Source organism: Petaurus breviceps, unplaced genomic scaffold (assembly GCF_028583685.1).
Source record: "Petaurus breviceps papuanus isolate PSGF00001 unplaced genomic scaffold, PetGlider_PUasm1.0 38, whole genome shotgun sequence".
Lineage (NCBI taxonomy): Eukaryota > Metazoa > Chordata > Mammalia > Diprotodontia > Petauridae > Petaurus > Petaurus breviceps.
In genome coordinates, this window is record NW_027186304.1 from 64,060,634 (window position 1) to 64,077,737 (window position 17,104).

A 17,104-nucleotide genomic window follows, 5' to 3' on the forward strand; every position below is an offset into this window, starting at 1 on the left:
ACTGTCCGGATCCGTACATTTTTAGATGCTGTCCTCCTTATCTGGAAATATCTCTCTCCTTGTCTTTGACTCTTGGTCTCTCTGGCTTCCTTCAAGTCCCAGCTAAAATCTAACCCTTTATAAGAAGCTTTCCTATTCCTCTTAATTCTAGTGCTTTTCTTTCATTGATTATCTCCTGCTTATCCTGTTTATAGTTTATTTGTACATAATTGTTTGCATTTTATCTCTACACTATTAAACTGAGACTTCCTTGCAAGCAGACATTACTTTTTTGGATTTATTTTTATCCTCGGTTCTTAGTAACCCTGCATACCACAGCACACCAACACCCTCTTCCGCTAACATGTTGAACACCTTCTGACCTGAGTGACTCTTCCAATACTGTCTGTGGAGTTTTCTTGGCTAAGATGTTGGAGTGGTTTGCCATTTCCCATCCTGGGTAACCCTGCACAACATAACTCATAGTCTCATTGTGCAAACCCTCTGCCATAACAAGGTAATGATACAGGAGAGGAGATGAGTACATAGTAGGTGCTTAATAAATGTTTGTTGACTTATTGCAGGCTTGAAAATGCTCAGCTTATTTTGGGTTCATTTTAGCACTAGAATGCCCTTCTACATCTATTGCTGACTTCCCCTTAGAGCCCTTAATATCAGCCATTTGCTGGTCTGGTAATACTGAGCTATGAGCTACTTTTTCTTCTGCTTAAAGCTTCTAAGGTCCATTACTTTTCTTTTCGCCACAACACTGCTGTCTGCTGGTGTCAGAGAAGAACTATTCTGTTAGTTTTCTGCTGCTGCCATCTTCTGGTTCTTTGAAATCGCAGCCTTTTCACATAGAGGAGGGGTTTTTGGACTCTTTTTGTGCATAGCCTCAGGGGATATCTCAGTTCTTTTGTTATTCAGATCCATAGTCAGTCAGTCTTCATGATTTGTCTTTTTAAGGACTTTTCTTCTGACTCAGCTGCCACTTCTTAAATTCTGTCTCCTCTTTAAATTAGAGTCAGAAAATACATTTCAATTCTCATCATAATCCTGGCCACTCTATGCACCCTTAGGGATCTTCACTTAATAAGAATAAAGGGGCATGGTGGAACTAGAAACTTCTGTCCTGCCTCCCAAGTATACCAAACATACTGCCATCCCTACAACTATAAATAACCAGAGTATTTTTTCACAATATGTTAATCATTGTATGAAATATAAAATTAGGCATCTTTCCACAAGGTGAATTTGTATATTTATTTAGCCAAGAGAAAAGGCATAAATATGCTGAAGAAGTAAATACTTATTCTAGGAAGAGGTATATATTTTTTCTGGTAAATTAAGTACCTTTCTGCTTCCTGCTATTCTCACTCCCCTCCTAGAACTAGAGCAAGTGAGTGATTTCATGAATAACAATCAGTTCAATTCCAGAAACATTCATTAAATGTCTGTCTTGTTAAGGAACTGTATAAAGTACCTTTTTTTAAAAAAAGACAAAAATAAAGGACAGAGGCCTTGACCTCAAATAGATAACATTTTACTTGGCAGGGAGGGGGAAGGTGGATGTAACATGCACTCAAGGCCACATGTGACCCTCTAGGTCCTTAGGCATGGCTTTTTGACTGAGTCCAAGTTTAGTGGAACAAATGCTTTAATTAAGAGGATTTATTCTGTGAATTTTTTATTCAATCAAAGGGCAGTACTAGAGGACCTAGAGGACCACATGTGGCCTTGAGTGTATGTTACATCCACCTTCCCCTCCCCTGCCAAGTAAAATATTATCTACTTGAGGTCAAGGCTTCTGTCCTTTATTTTTATCTTTTTTTCTGAAAGTATTTTATACAGTTCCTTACACAAGACAGACATTGTATTTTTATTTATAGTAGAGGAAACTGAGGCAAATGAGATTAAGTGACTTGCCCAGGGTCACACAGCTAGTAAACTAGTAAGGTAAGATTTGAATATACAGTTATCCCTTCTACATCACTACTTTTTCCACGGTAATTTTCATACATTTTACTAGTCAGCATAAGAAATTAAATGGGAATTTGGGGGGGAGTTTTTCGGAAGCTACAGATGACAGGTGAAGGTCAGCAGATGACACAAAAAAAAGTATTTTTACTTAACATTGACCTACATATAGCCTAAGACCAAATAACACAAATTTTAAAATAAGCTACTGTAAACACCCCCATAAAAGGAAAATTAAAAAATCAGACTTTTTCTCTGGTACAAAGGGAAGGTCAAAAAATTTTACATAGATTTACCCAATTATGAGGGAGGCCATGCCCCTAATCTCCAGATGTGGAAGGAATAACTAGTTCTTCCTACCTCCAAGCCAGCTGCTCTATCCACTCCACTGTACCACCTACTTGCTTCTCTCTCCTGCTATGTGGAGATGGGAAATGGCATATGGAGTCAGAAATGTTAGCCTGAATGGATTGAAAAGTAGAATGGATGAAGGGAAATATTGTGAAATAAGGTTAGAAAAGCAGTTTGGAGTAAGATTACAAAGGGTTTTAAATATCAAACTAAATAGATCGGATTTTATTCCACCGGTAATAGGGAGCCCCCAAAGGCTTCTGAGCAAGGAAGCTACATGGTCAAATGCATACCTTTGAAAAATTATTTTGGCAGCTGTGTGAAAGATGAGTGACAGGAGAAAGATTGGAGGAAAGGAGAATGTTACAATGGTCCAGTTCAGTTCAACTTATGTCTTTAGGTATCAGCATAAGATTCCTTCATGAAAGTTGATGATGTGACCATAGTGCAGGTCTTTGAGAGGTGGCTGGATTGAAAGCAGCAATGAATACTTATCAAAATATTTATCTAATCCTGGCTTCTTCACTAGCTACCTGCATAGCCCTAAAAAGGTCTTTTCTCCCTGAGCCTCAGTTTCCTCATCTATAAGATCTGGATAATAATAGTATTTATCTCTGGGACTTGATGGGAGGATCTAATGAGATTATTCCTGTGAAAGTGCTTTGAACAACCCTCTACAAGTCTGCTATCTAGAGCTTAAAAGTAAAGTTCCTTTTGTTTTTCCCACATTGTCTGTGTCTTTTAGATGTGCTATTACAGTGTCAGTGATTGGAAAATTGTATTAATCCCCAATTAGAAATCCCAGAAAAAGAGAGAGGTAAACCATGGAACTAATTGTAAACCATGGAACTAATTTTCATTTTCCTATGATTTTTCAGAGTTGAAAGAAAAAGTTTTCAGGAGGCAGTTAGGGGTATTTCAGAGGCATATAGGTGGAACAAGGAATAACGAGTTGGGCCAGAAGTCAGGAAGACCTGAGTTCAAATCCAGTCTTAGAAACTTACTAGTGGTGTGACCCTGGGCAAGGCACTTGATCTCTGTCTGTCTCAATTTCCTCAACTGTAAAATGGGGATAATATAGAACCTACTTCTCAGAGTTGTTGTGTGGATCAAATGAGATAATATTTGTGAAGCAATTAGCGCAATACCTAGAACACAGTCGAAACTTCATAAAATACATGTTTCCTTCCTTTCTTGTTGTAACATTACCATAGAATTTTCCAGAGATTTCTTTTTGTAGATAAGAGAGAGACAAGCTCATTCTGTTTGTCTAAGAATCAAAGAATTAAGGGACTTGGTTCCTTTCTCTGAACCTCTTCCATCAAGACAATTGGGCTATAAATCCCATGAAGCTTTCTCTGATGATTTCTGGGAATTCTTATTTACCCCATGACTACAAGAATACGATATGAGAACCAACTTTTTTCCAGAGTATTTGGAGATTGGCATCTCAAACTGATGTGGCATTAATGTGGGGAAAGAGAAATAGAGTCAGACAGAAGGAAAGGCAGAGATCAAGAGACAAAAGAGGAAAAAGGGAGTGATCACAGAGAGCAAGACATGGAAAAAGGGGAGAGGGAACTGAGATCAGAGGTAAGGTAAATTAGGTAGCTGCCTAAAATGATAAATTGAGAGACAACACAACCAGAAACGATTGTTAATATGTGTATCCATGTCTACAGTAGCTCTCACTGCCTGAAGGCCAGGTATGTTACATTTCACCCCTCCCCCCAGGGCTCTCCAGTGGTTTAAGAAACCACTGATAATATTTCCCCAATTTGGAGGATCCCCTGCATTCCCAGGTCCATTTAGTCACTTAACTATTAGATTAGTTTTATGAAAGAATGTTTACTTTAAAGGTATAGTTAAAAAATATACAGTTAACCCTTCTGCATCACAGGGTTAAGGACACAGAGCCCCCTCTATCTGGAAAATACACATGAAATTTTTTGGCCTTCCCTTTGTACTAGAGAAGAAGTTTGAATTTTTATGGTACTAAAAGATAAATATGTTGATATTATACAATAATATACATATATTTATTTTATGCATTTCTGTGTTTCTAAACTTTTTTTGTGTTGTCTGTTGGCCTTTGTGTGTCATCCTATGGCTTTTGCAAAAGGCCCAAAAAATTCCCATTTAATTTCTTATGCCAACCCACAACATATTGAAATTGCTATAGGGAACATCTCAACCCAGAAGTATACCCCCTAACACCTCAGGGTATAATCCTCCTTTTCCCTACCTCAGTCTCTCAGGACTGGAGGGAGATTGTTAACAGCTTAATTTAGTTCCTATAAAGCATAATCCCACAAAATTCCACATCCCATATCTTCTTTGAATCTAAGTCCCAGGCACCCTGGTTTCTCAGTGCTTCCCTGATGAGCTAGCATCAATATCCAGCCTAGAATCCTGCCTCCAAGATCACCATGGCTCACTGAGTCTGGGGACTCCATCACCTATGCTTGGTACTGAAAAGAACAAATTAACCCAAAACCACAAACCCAGTTCTCACAGTGTCGAGGCCTAATAGAGAGTTTTCTCTAGAGATTGCAATGAACAAAATAACCTTTGCCCACACCCAACCGTGGTGCCCATGTTATGAGGGAACAGGACCTTTGCCACATAGATGTTGTCCAAAAATAGAGAGGCTATCCCAGTCCGGTGCTTTTAAAGATGCAGCTTGTTCTATCTATGCAACCAATGGAAAGATACTGCTGCATCTGTGGAGCTGTGATGCTGTGATAGGAGATTACAGATTGTCTTCTCTAAGAAGCAGATCCCTGTCCTCTCTCTTGTGAATCCTCCATCACATCAGATGATTTGGGCATGTGTAACAAAGTCCCACTACAGAGGATTTTATAAATTCACATATCCTAAATACTAGAAAAATATGTTCTACATATTACTTAGGTATTTTTGTGATAAGTCAAATTATTTTTACAGTGAAGAATCAAAAGTTATCTAGCATGTGTAATACATGGGGGTTCCAATTTTCATTGCATGGTTTAAGCAAGACATGATTTTCAATATAACCTAGGTTTCAAGCCTGGAACATTTTGCATAAGTCCTTCCCAATCAGTAGAAAGAATGATGATTTAACACTGTATGCCTGTGTGAGAGGGTAAAGTTGAAACAAAAAACAGTCTTCATTCATTCTTTAAGGCACACATGGTTCTATGATCTCTTCTGGGAATGATCTGTGCAGAAATAAGAAAATTAATACTTTAGGAAGCCATCGGACAGGTAGAGGAATTGGTGCCTCAACATGTCCCTGATTTCCAGCTTTGTCTCTCCAGAGATTTCGGGGAATTTCCCCTTGGGTGAGGTCAGAGCCTCTCTCTTGATCGAGCAATGTCTCAGTTCATTCCCATATAAAGAGTTCATTTACCCTTGTGTGTTTTCTGAGATGTTCTAATCTGTAGAACTCATATTTCTATTTACTATCTGCTTGAATCAGTAAATTCATTCATAATTCACTATTTGTGATGCTCTTTTACGTAAGCAACATTTGATGGGAATTAGTGAAGCTTGTGGGTGTAAACTTGGGTTACCTTTTGCATTTTCCCCCTTTTGGAAGAGCTAGAGACCAAAAAGGCAACTTGAATCCAAAAATATTGCCCCTAGACCAGAAATATTTAGGGAGACAGATAAATAAAATTCTAGTCCCGTATCTCTCTCTCAGAGATAAAGGAGTACCCAGCCTTGGGGCCCTTTTTCTTCTCCCCTCGAGGCGGAAGTGAAAGTCTCCATTGAAATGAGTGGAAAAATTTCAGTGACAGCTATCCTTGCCTCCCCAAAAGCTGCTTTTAGGTCATTCATTTCAATATATACATACCTAGGACATACAAATGCCTTGCCCCAACTCTGAAAAGGAGAGGGAGAGAGAGACAAAGTTGGAGACTTTGCATCTTTGAGCTGTTAGTAAACCTCACTTTATCTCTGTTCACTTGTGCTATGGGGCTTCAGAATGTCACCACCATTCATCCTTGTCCCCTGAATTAGAAAGTAGCCCACAACCCATCAAATGTTCTTTATCCTTAAATCTTCAGCTGCTCTGCTATAAAAGGGACAGCTACAGCCACCTCTCTGAGTGATTATTCTCTAGGTTTTAGAGACACTGACCAGGGTGATATTCAAGGTCCAACTTAGAGGCTGGCCATTTCTCACTCTTGATCCAGGTGCTTTCAACTGGTAGAAAAGCCTCTAGGAGCATTTTTCTTTCACAAAAGCCTTTCATTTCATGCTCTGTGCCAACTACCAGAGAAGGAAAAATATTCCTGAGCTTATGGAGACTGAATATATTGTCACACCATCTATTGGCATTGAATTGTTTTATTCAAAGTCAGATAAACTGTTCATGATGTAGTGTGGTGAGAAAGCAGAAGCTCACAGATCAGTCAAATACCATGAGACAATTGATATAATGCATCAGAGCAGCATTGATTGTGAACACTGGGATTCCAAAGGCTCAGCTACATGGCATCTCAGTCAGGCTGCCTGCAAAACCCCCTCCTCAGAACTGCAGCATCTTTTCAGGAAACACATGTTCTCTCAACTCAAGCAAAAAGAATAGCTCCCATCTTCCCCTGTCCAGAAAGCAAACACTGCTCCCTTTGCATGTTCATTAAGATGCAGGCCCCTTCCATTTTTTTTTAATTTACAGGAAGAACATAAAATGGACTGAGAGGACCACAAAAACAAACACAGAGTTAGGCACTCCTTGAGAAATAAGGAAACAATGCTGAGCCAGGGCTGCCTCTGACAGTAGTAAGAGTTGGAAAACCTGGACGCTCATCCAGGCTCCATCACTGGCTGGTAATGGGCCTTGGGCAAATCCCATAACCTCTCAGACATCTGTTTCCTCAACTGTAAAATTAGAATCAGTCTAGGTGTTCTCTACGGGCCCTTTTAGCACTAAAAGTCTACAAAATCATCTTTTTATGTGAACAAGTCCCTGGGGGTGTGGGTAGGGGTGGATGATAGGGCATTCTTACTGCTTGGTTAGTGTTTAGAAATGTTTTAACAGTAGTGTGTGAATGTGTGTCGGGGGCAGAGGGGTCTGTCTGTGTGTATGTCTGTCTGTTATAAAAAGCAATGATGAAAAAAAAATGGTCCTGGAGAAGAGGTGTCCCTCTCCACTCAGCAGGAAGGTGGGAAAACCTTAGAGTCAGATATTGTATCATCAGACCCTGTTGCTATATCACTCAGTTCCTCATCTGTAAAATGAGCTGGAGGAAATGGCAAACCACTCCAGTATCTTCACCACAAAAACTCCAAATGGGGTCATGGAGAGTCAGACAGGACTGAAACAACTGAACAGCAGTTGCTATGTTATGTCTTGAATGGAACTATTTTTCCTTGTTAGAAAGGAAGGATAAATTAGGAGGAAGGGGAAAGGAATAGGTTGTATATACATAATCCTTTTCACAAAAACAAAAGGCATCAATACAACTTTTTTTTTTTAAATAAAAGCAGTGAGAAAATATATACATTCCCTAATGAACAACTTAAGAGTTCCCAACTTCGTATTTTAATTTAATGAAATGACTGTAGATTGTTAACAAATGAAAACAAAAGCTTTAAAAGACTACATTTTTATCTATCATCTCAGAGAGTTGACCGGGCCACTGAGAGGTTAAGTGACTTGACAGGGTCCCACAGAGAGTGAGAGTCAAAGATGTAGCTTGAATCCTGATGTTCCTAACACTATCTATCCACTAGGCTATACTGCCTATTTTATACAAGCAGCAATCCAAGGCTATAAACTGCACCACATGAACAGATATGCATTGGCAGAGGGAGTTTCCTCACAAAGAATTCCTTAAACCAATGAAATCCCAGGTCCAGCCCAAAGATCATTCATTATAATATTAGCTGACATTTATATAGCACTCTAAAGTTTGCCAAATGTTTTATCATATTATCTTCTTAATCCTTACAGCAACCTTGCCAAGTACAGATGACAGATATGAGGAAACTCAGGCTTAGAGGTTGTGTGACTTACCCTTTGAGGTACAGCTAGCAAGTATAGAGGCAAGGTTCAACCCGTATCTCTCCTGAGTCCACCACACCTCACTAGCTCCGTAATCCATGGCATTATTGGTATGGTCTGATCTGGCAACATAAACACATTTGAGCTGAGAGTACTTTTTCATAAAACAGCAATACCCCCAATATGATTACAATGCAGGCATAACTAAAGCACTCAGACAGATTCTAGTCACATCCAGAACCCCTCTTTCTGATCTAATTTCACTTAAAAGATGCTAAAAAAAATGCATAAATGAAAACAGAAAAAAGTGGACGCAAATAGTACATCGTTATTAACAAGCTAAATTTACACTTCAAAATTGCACATGAGTTTACAGATTCATATACAATCGTATTTTTTGTTCTATGTTTTAGATGATTGTTCATAATAAAATTTCAAATACCAAAAAAAAAAAAAACATATTGCTACCACACGTAGATAGGGGAAATCCTTGCCTCTATAGAGATAGGAGACTAATTAAACAGACTAACCAAATGGCTCCAAGATTTTACCTTGATAAGAGAACAAAGAAAAATGGATTCCCAAGAATTATAAAGACTTAAACTGATTATGGATTTTTCTCTATTGTTTTACAATTATGTTTAACATTTTAATGTTATAGTGGATTCAAACTTCTATTTTCAGCAACCCTCATAGAGTTAGGGTGTATCTACAACTGGAAGCCAGTTTAATCATTTTCCTTGATCTCACTACTTTAGAAATTAGTCAAAGTGGGGGGGGGGGGCTAGGTGGCGCAGTGAATACAGCATGGGCCCTGGAGTCAGGAGGACCTGAATTCAAATCTGGCCTCAGACACTTAACACAAAAACTAGCTGTGTGACCTTGGGCAAGTCACCTAACCCTACCTTCCCCCCTCCAAAAATAAAAGGCAAAAAAAAAAAATAGAAATAGACATTAGTCAAATCAAGACAGTGTGTGAGTCAGTCAGAATTGGACAAATGAGCTTTATGTTATCAGTCAATCAAAAATATTTATTAAGCATGTACTTATGTTCCAGACACTATGCTAAATGCTGGCAAATCAAAGAGAAAAACAAGCAGATCTTCCCTTCAAAGAAGCTACACTTTAATGCTAAAGAAAACATATAAATAACTAGATACATACAAGATATATACAGAACAGAAAGGAGATGTACAAGTCAGAGATTGCGTTGAACAATCTCAAAGATAGGGATTCACCCTGACTAATGCTGTGATGCTACCTTCAAAGATGACTGACCCGACTCCCAGCAAATGAAAAGAAAACTTTCCTGAGCCAATATCTTAGAACAAGCACGATTTGGGTAGTAGAGCTGACTCAGTTATTTGGGGGTTGAGCTCCTTTAACTGTCATGGCTTAGTGAGAGAAGAACAAGCAATTCCCCCACTCTACTAAAATATCTCTTGGAAATCTGTAAGGCTCACTGTTTCCTTGGATCATAGTGAATTCCAATTGAATTGGACAGTCATGATAAGATCTCTCAAGGTTCCTTTTAACCATGGGGTTATTTATTTAATATAAATGGTAAAATCACAATGAATTTCCAGGAAACCATTTTAATGTACATTTCAGGTCCTCACTTTGTTTTCATATTGTATTTGAAGTACTGCTCCGTTTAAAAGTTAAATGTTATGAGATTCAGTTCAATTCAAAGGGGAAAACTGAGAAAGATATATGTAGATATAATTATTCTGGTGCTTATATGTGTGAATAAAATCAGTAACCTACCAAAAATAGGGGAATGATAACCATGATTTTATTAGTATGGGGAGTCTCACTATGGAGATTCCCTCTGCACCAATGAACATATACAACTTCTCTAATATATAGTTTTGTGATGACTAGGTCACTAAGAGATTAAGTGGCTTATCCATGGTCACTCAGCTAGTATGAACCAGTAGCAAAACAATCCCAAGCCTTTCTGGTTCCCAAACCACCTTTCTATCCACTATGTCACAGTGTCTATATACATTGATAATTAGCAACTATTTTCAGTATAGTGAGAGGTAGCCCTAGTGTAGCAAATAGAAAGACAGTCTTAAATCAAGAAGATAGAGAAGATGATCACTCAAATTCTGCCTCTGACACATCCTAGTTCTGCAACCACAGACAGGTCTACTTAACCTCTCAGGGTACCAGACAACTCTCTTAAGACTGTCATTTACAGAAGGATCTCCAAACTGCATTAGTGGGAGGATTTATGCATCAGGGATCCTTGTACTGATGAAATCACAACTCCAGATGCACCCCAATTTTTTGTTTTTTAATTTATTTTTTTAAGTTATGGAATAAAACAAGCATTTCCATAACAGTATAATAAAAAAGCTGACTGTACATGAATCTATAGAACTATTATGTATAATTTAATATTCATTTTAAATATACAGCCAAGTTAACATGTAAATTTCTTTTTCTCTTCCCTCCCTCCCCCCCCATCCTAGAGAAGGCCACCACTAAACATGTATGTGTGTGCATATATATGTATGTATGTGTATATATGTGTGTGTAGCATGTGTATGTGTGTGTTGTGTAAAATTAGTCTATACATACTTCTGTTTATCAGTTCTTTTCTGGATGCAGATAGCATCTTTCTTCATATGTCCTTTATAGTTAATTTAGGTATTTATAATAGTCAAAATAACTTAATCACTCAAAGTCATTCTTAAAACAGTATTGCTGTTCCTGCATACAGTGTTCTCTTGGTTCTGTTCATTTTATTCTTCAGTATTTCATGCAAGTCTTTCCATGTTTTTCTAAAATCATTAAGCTCATCATTTTTTATAGCACAACTTAATTGCTTAGCATGCCAAAAGGGTTAAGACATTTTTTTTCTTTTTGAGAACTCATGGAACAAAGCATAAACACAAGCATATTTTTCCTGTTCCCCCCCCCAAATCTCTGTAGATATCCTAATAGCCCCTGATGAAAACAGTAAGCCCAAGTTTGTTTTTTTTTCAAACTACTAGACATAAGAAAAGAATATCAGCAGTGGCATAATTTAGTGCCAGTTTATGAATCAAAGTACATTAGTTATCACACTACATATATATATGTATACATACATATATATACATACAGATTGAAATGCATCTGAAAACAATAAGCGTTTATCTAGCACCCATTAAGTTTGGAGGACCATGTTAGTTGCAAGAGATGATAAAAAGTTTCGATATGACATAGTCCCTGCCCTCATGCAGCTTATAATCTAATAATAAATAATATAATATTATGTGATAATTACATTAGAGATATACAATCAAAATGTTTTATGATATCTGAGGGAAAAGGTCATCGCCATCATGCAGGGGAGGAGAGGGAATTGGGTAGGACAGGGCAAACATCAAGGAGGAGATAGCATTTGAATTGGGTTTTAAAGGATGAATTGAAATCCAACAAAGACAGGGTAGATGAAGATAGAGCCTGTTTTAGGAGGTCATGCATAGAACAGTTCAGTTTGACTGGAGCATAGAGTATAAGGAAGGGACTAATGAGGCAGGAAAGCTGGGGTAGCACCAGGTTGTAGAGGGCCTGTGATGTCAGCCCTAAAGTGCTTAACCTTTATTCCAAATGCAATAGGGAGCCACTGAAAGTTTTTGAGCAATAGGAAGTAGCTAATTATGTTCCAACCAATGATCTTTATGTGACATCTATGAATTCCTTCATGACATAAAACAAAACACATTATTCTCTGTCAATCATCTTTCTTTCATTTGTGCTTCACCTAAGGACATTCATCTTCCACTGCAATGAACCCAAAGTCAAGAAGATCTGTGTTCAAACACATTTATTACTTGTATGACCTTTGACAAGTCACTTAACCTTGCTGAGCTTCAGTTTCTCCACCTGCAAAATGGGATAATTTTACCATCTATCTCACCAGGTTGTTGGGAAAAATCAAAAGAGAAAACAAATTTATAGTACTCTGCAAATCTGAGTGCACTATATAAATGTAAATCATTGTTGTTTTATTATTAAGTTTCTTTTCCTTATCATTTTTTTCATTTCCTGCCTTCTTTGCTCTATTTTATTCTTCCTCCCAGTTTCTCTTCTTTTTGCTTTTTTTTTTTTACACATCTGAGCATATTTTATAAAAGCTTTGGATATTTTCCATCTTCTAGAAGTTAATTTACTGCTGGCCTATTTTGCAAACAGAGTTGACCTACAAAAATATTCTAAAATTCTGTGAAGATGCTGTGTTGAATGATTTTGCAATTGACAGAAAGAAACCTAAGATTGTGTTATAAGATTTTCTGCAGGGTGAGGAGGAGTGGGGAGATGGGCTTGTTACAGATGGGTTTAGGAGATGCTGTTGGAAAGTATATCCTTTGTCAGTAACTGTTATTCAGGAAATTTAACTTACTCAAGGTTTCCAAATAAAAGAAGTACTCTGAATGGTCTTCAAGAATTGTTTTGTTTTGTTATTTTTTTTCTGTCTCTCTCAAATAGCATGATTCCCACAAGAACCACTAATTTTAAAATTCATTTTTTAAGGATTACAGGCAGCAACTTTTTACTGTCTAGAGATTTTTTAAAGCCTTCATTCCATCATGAGGTTATGAGTTGTCACTAAAGATTGCTACTATTTGTGAAAAAAAGTGAATGGATTATAACTTCTATGGATCCCAGACTGGTGATACTCAAAACCTGATATAAGAACTAAGTAGCCATCTATACAAGGAAAAACATAAGGCCTTTTGTCATTCAAGGAAACAAGCTAAGTTTAAAAAATAAACAAACATTTTCAGTAACATCATGTATTCTGTGTCAAGGGGTCAGTGAGGCTGTAGGAAAGCTCCTAATGGAAAAATCCATTGAATTAAAGAGTGACTTCATCAGCAGAGCTCAACAAAAATGATGAAGAAATGGAAAAGAAGAAAGTACCAGGTATGGTACTAAGTGCTGAATATACAAAGAATGTTTAAAAATAACTGTCCTGGTCATTAAAGATACTAGTGGGGTAAGGGTTGGGGTTAGGAGAAGGACCATCAGGTTAGGCCTTCTGCAAAAGGTGGGAGTTCAGCTGAGTCTTGGAGGAAGCCAAGGAATCTAAGAAACAGAGGGGAGAAGGGAGGGTATTTCAGACATTAGAGGATAGCCCACACAAAGGCAAGGAGATGAGACATGAAGTATTGCATAGAAAGCAAGGTAAGTAAGTCATCCACTGTAACTGAATCCTGGGGTACATGGAGAAGAGTTAAGTTTAAGAAGTCTGGAAAGGTAGGAAGGGGCCAGGTGATCCATGCAGAGGCTAGAGTTGATTGATCAAGGAAGTGACATGTTCAAACCTAAATTTTAGGAAAATCACTTTAGAAACAGTAGAGTATGGGCTGGAAAAGGGAGAGAAAATTCTCTTTACACCATTCCCACTTTTCTCTGTGCTATGTCAACCCTAGTTGGCATTTTCTTTTAGGATCAAATGAACTAACTTTTGTAGAGTGTTTTGTGAACCTTTAAATGCTATGTAAGTGTTGGCTATTTTCATTAAGAGCTTTCTGCCTGGAAACACAAACCCTGTCCAACCTGGTCCCAGTCTTGCATTCCAGAATAATTTCCTATTACTTCTTTCCTTGAACTCAATCCTCCAGTCAACCAGGCTGTTCTTTGTCACCCTAAAACATGCTCTACACTGTTCTAACTCTATGTCTTTACTCAAGTCGTTCCCTATGCCTGGAACATTCTCCCTCCTGTCCTCATACAGCCTTCTACTTCATGACATCTCTGGAAGATAGGAATGGAGAAAGAAGATATTATAAACCTTCTAGAAAAGCCGGAACAGAAAAGGAGTGCACAAATCCTAGCGAGGCTGCAGCAGATGCAAATTCTATTCCTCCTAACTCCAGTCTGGCATGTTTCTCAGGAGACTTTTTTATTTCCCACCACTCAGTCCATGTCCCTTTCTCTAAATTCCTGTCCTGTTTGTTTTTTCAGGTCTCACTGCTGCGGCGTCCCTCGTGTCCTTGGCTTGGGCCTTGGCCTCCTACCAGAAAGCCCTTCGGGATTCCCGTGATGACAAGAAGCCCATCAGCTACATGGCCGTCATCATTCAATTTTGCTGGCATTTCTTCACTATCGCTGCCAGGGTCATCACCTTTGCCCTCTTTGCCTCTGTTTTCCAGCTCTACTTTGGGATCTTCATCGTCCTTCACTGGTGCATCATGACCTTCTGGATCGTCCACTGTGAGACAGAATTCTGCATCACAAAATGGGAGGAGATTGTCTTCGACATGGTGGTTGGGATCATCTATATCTTTAGCTGGTTCAATGTGAAGGAAGGCAGGACACGTTGCCGGCTCTTCATTTACTATTTTGTGATTCTTTTGGAAAATACCGCCTTGAGTGCCCTCTGGTACCTTTACAAGGCTCCCCAGATTGCAGATGCGTTTGCCATACCAGCACTATGTGTGGTATTCAGCAGCTTTTTAACAGGCATTGTTTTTATGCTGATGTATTATGCCTTCTTTCACCCCAATGGACCCCGTTTTGGGCAGTCACCAAGCTGTGCTTGTGAGGACCCGGTAGCAGCCTTCGCTTTGCCCCCAGAAGTGGCCACAAGCACTCTAAGGTCCATTTCCAATAATCGCAGCGTTGCCAGTGATAGGGATCAGAAGTTTGCAGAGCGGGATGGGTGTGTGCCTGTCTTTCAGGTGAGGCCAACTGCCCCTTCCACCCCATCCTCCCGACCACCAAGGATTGAAGAGTCAGTCATTAAAATTGACTTGTTCAGAAATAGATACCCAGCCTGGGAGAGACACGTGTTGGACAGAAGCCTAAGGAAGGCCATCTTAGCTTTTGAATGTTCCCCTGCTCCTCCGAGGCTACAGTACAAAGACGATGCTCTCATTCAGGAGCGGCTGGAATACGAAACTACTTTATAGAACACTGAAAGTCTTGAAGGAGCCAGGAGGTTACAGTCCAGATTAAGGGTTGACAGCAGGGCTGTGGCAATAACTATACTCTATTGTAGAGTAGAGCAAGGAGCTGTAAAGGTCTTAGTCTGGCTGTCATCATGATTATCATTTGATCCACAGGCTGCAGACTGGTGGCTGCAATAGCCTTTTCAGAGAAGCAGCTCCTTCAGCCGGGGAACACATTCCCCACTCTTGACTCCTTGTTCCTATCAAACTCCTGCAACAGAGCTTTCAATCAAAACTACAGGAAGATTCCGATGTGTACACGCTGCTTCCAAATAATAGGGCATTTTAATGGGATTGCCTGATCTTTGCATAAAGACACATTCAATCATGATCTAGACAACACACACACACACACACACACACACACACACACACACACCGATCTTCTTCTGTCAAAATGGCTTAGGTAGTTTGTGAATATAAAGCTCTGTTTCTCACAAGAACAAAATGAGAAAATATATTTCCTCAAGACTCTGGAAAAAGAAACATTCTTTTTTTTTTAATTGGTAAATATTTTCTCATTTGGAAACAAGCAAACTACCATATATATATCAGCCTACCAGTGAACAGCAAATGAAAGTGCACTTGCACAAGTGTTAATATTGATGGAATGGTTAGTTTTCTATGAAATTCAGGATTTATTTTCGTTAAGATTTTCAGTTGACAGCATCCTTTTTGACAGAAATCCTATGCAGCACATTTATGGCTTTCAACAAGACCAAGGAGCTCTAAGAACTTAGTGATGTAAATTAAATGATAATCATGATTCAGTATTTAATTGCAAAAAAAAAAAGAGCAGGAGAGAGAATAAAAGGAAGGAAGGAAGAAAGGAAGGAAAAAATGACAAAATCAAAGCATGGGTTTTCCAGGCTTCTGGAGACCATGTTTTTGCATTGTGAGGGGACGAGCATCTGGAGATTAAAATGCCGTAACTTGAATTTGTTTCAGGACGCAGAATGCATGGCTCTGTGTGTGAATGTATGCAGGTGCAGCGCGATGAGAGTACGTGACATGCCATACCCTTCTAGTGCCAAACATTGTCGAACTATGAGATTGATCCTAATGCCCCAGGGACAGAACCCAAGTAGCACGAGCCCTACCGAAAGCAGGAAGAAAGGAAGAACAATCAAGTTCTCCACATGTACAGACAGTTTGGTCTATCTTTTCCCCCAACCCCAGTTGAAAGTGATGTGTCTTTTAGAGGCTTTGGGCCACTCCTTAGTAAGTATGAGCAGACAAAACCAATGAAATAAGTGACGGGGAAAGCCCTTTCGAACTTCTGGAAGGCTTGTCTCTTTATCTAGCTAACAATATGATTGAATTGTTTGTACAAAAAAAAAAAATAAGATTCTGGGTTTTAAATACCTCCCTACAGCAAGTAAATGTTCTTTTTTTTCTGTTGGAAATGTCCTCCCTCATGGTGCTTTTGGTTGCATTAAAGGTGCAGGTCAAATTTTAATAGTATTTTTTTTTTTTATAGCTGGTGCAGAGTGGAATAACTCATGGATTATTTCGATATTTTTGTAATGAAAAAAATGTATGTTACATATAGAAGATGTTTCCTTTTTATAGACCTGGACTCTTTTAAAACATCCCATGTTCTTTAGTTATTTGGGAAGTTAGAAGGGGGTCCACACGTCCCATTAGCTTGCCCTCCAGATGGAAAAAAGATATATTTCTCCTATAAGGTCACCTTGCTTTGTAGTACTAGAGTTCCAAGAGTCTGACTCTGGGTTTGTTTGTTTGTTTGTTTTTCCCCAAATATCAGGTGGAGAAGAAATTAGAATCACACTAAAAATGGTTTGCCAAGAACTAGAAGCTTTCCAAGGAAACCATTTTTTATGGCTAT

The 17,104-nt window shown here is 38.6% G+C and overlaps 1 protein-coding gene across 1 annotated transcript in view; it reads left to right on the forward strand.

The window, feature by feature from the left end:
- XKR4 (XK related 4) overlaps positions 1–16,601 on the forward strand; it is a 294,402-nt gene extending 277,801 nt beyond the window's left edge. Inside the window, exon 4 of the mRNA XM_069099544.1 lies at positions 14,270–16,601. Coding sequence (XP_068955645.1) covers positions 14,270–15,216 — 947 coding nt within the window. The 3' untranslated portion in view covers positions 15,217–16,601. The remainder of the gene's footprint in view (positions 1–14,269) is intronic.
- The last annotated feature ends 503 nt before the right edge of the window (positions 16,602–17,104 follow it).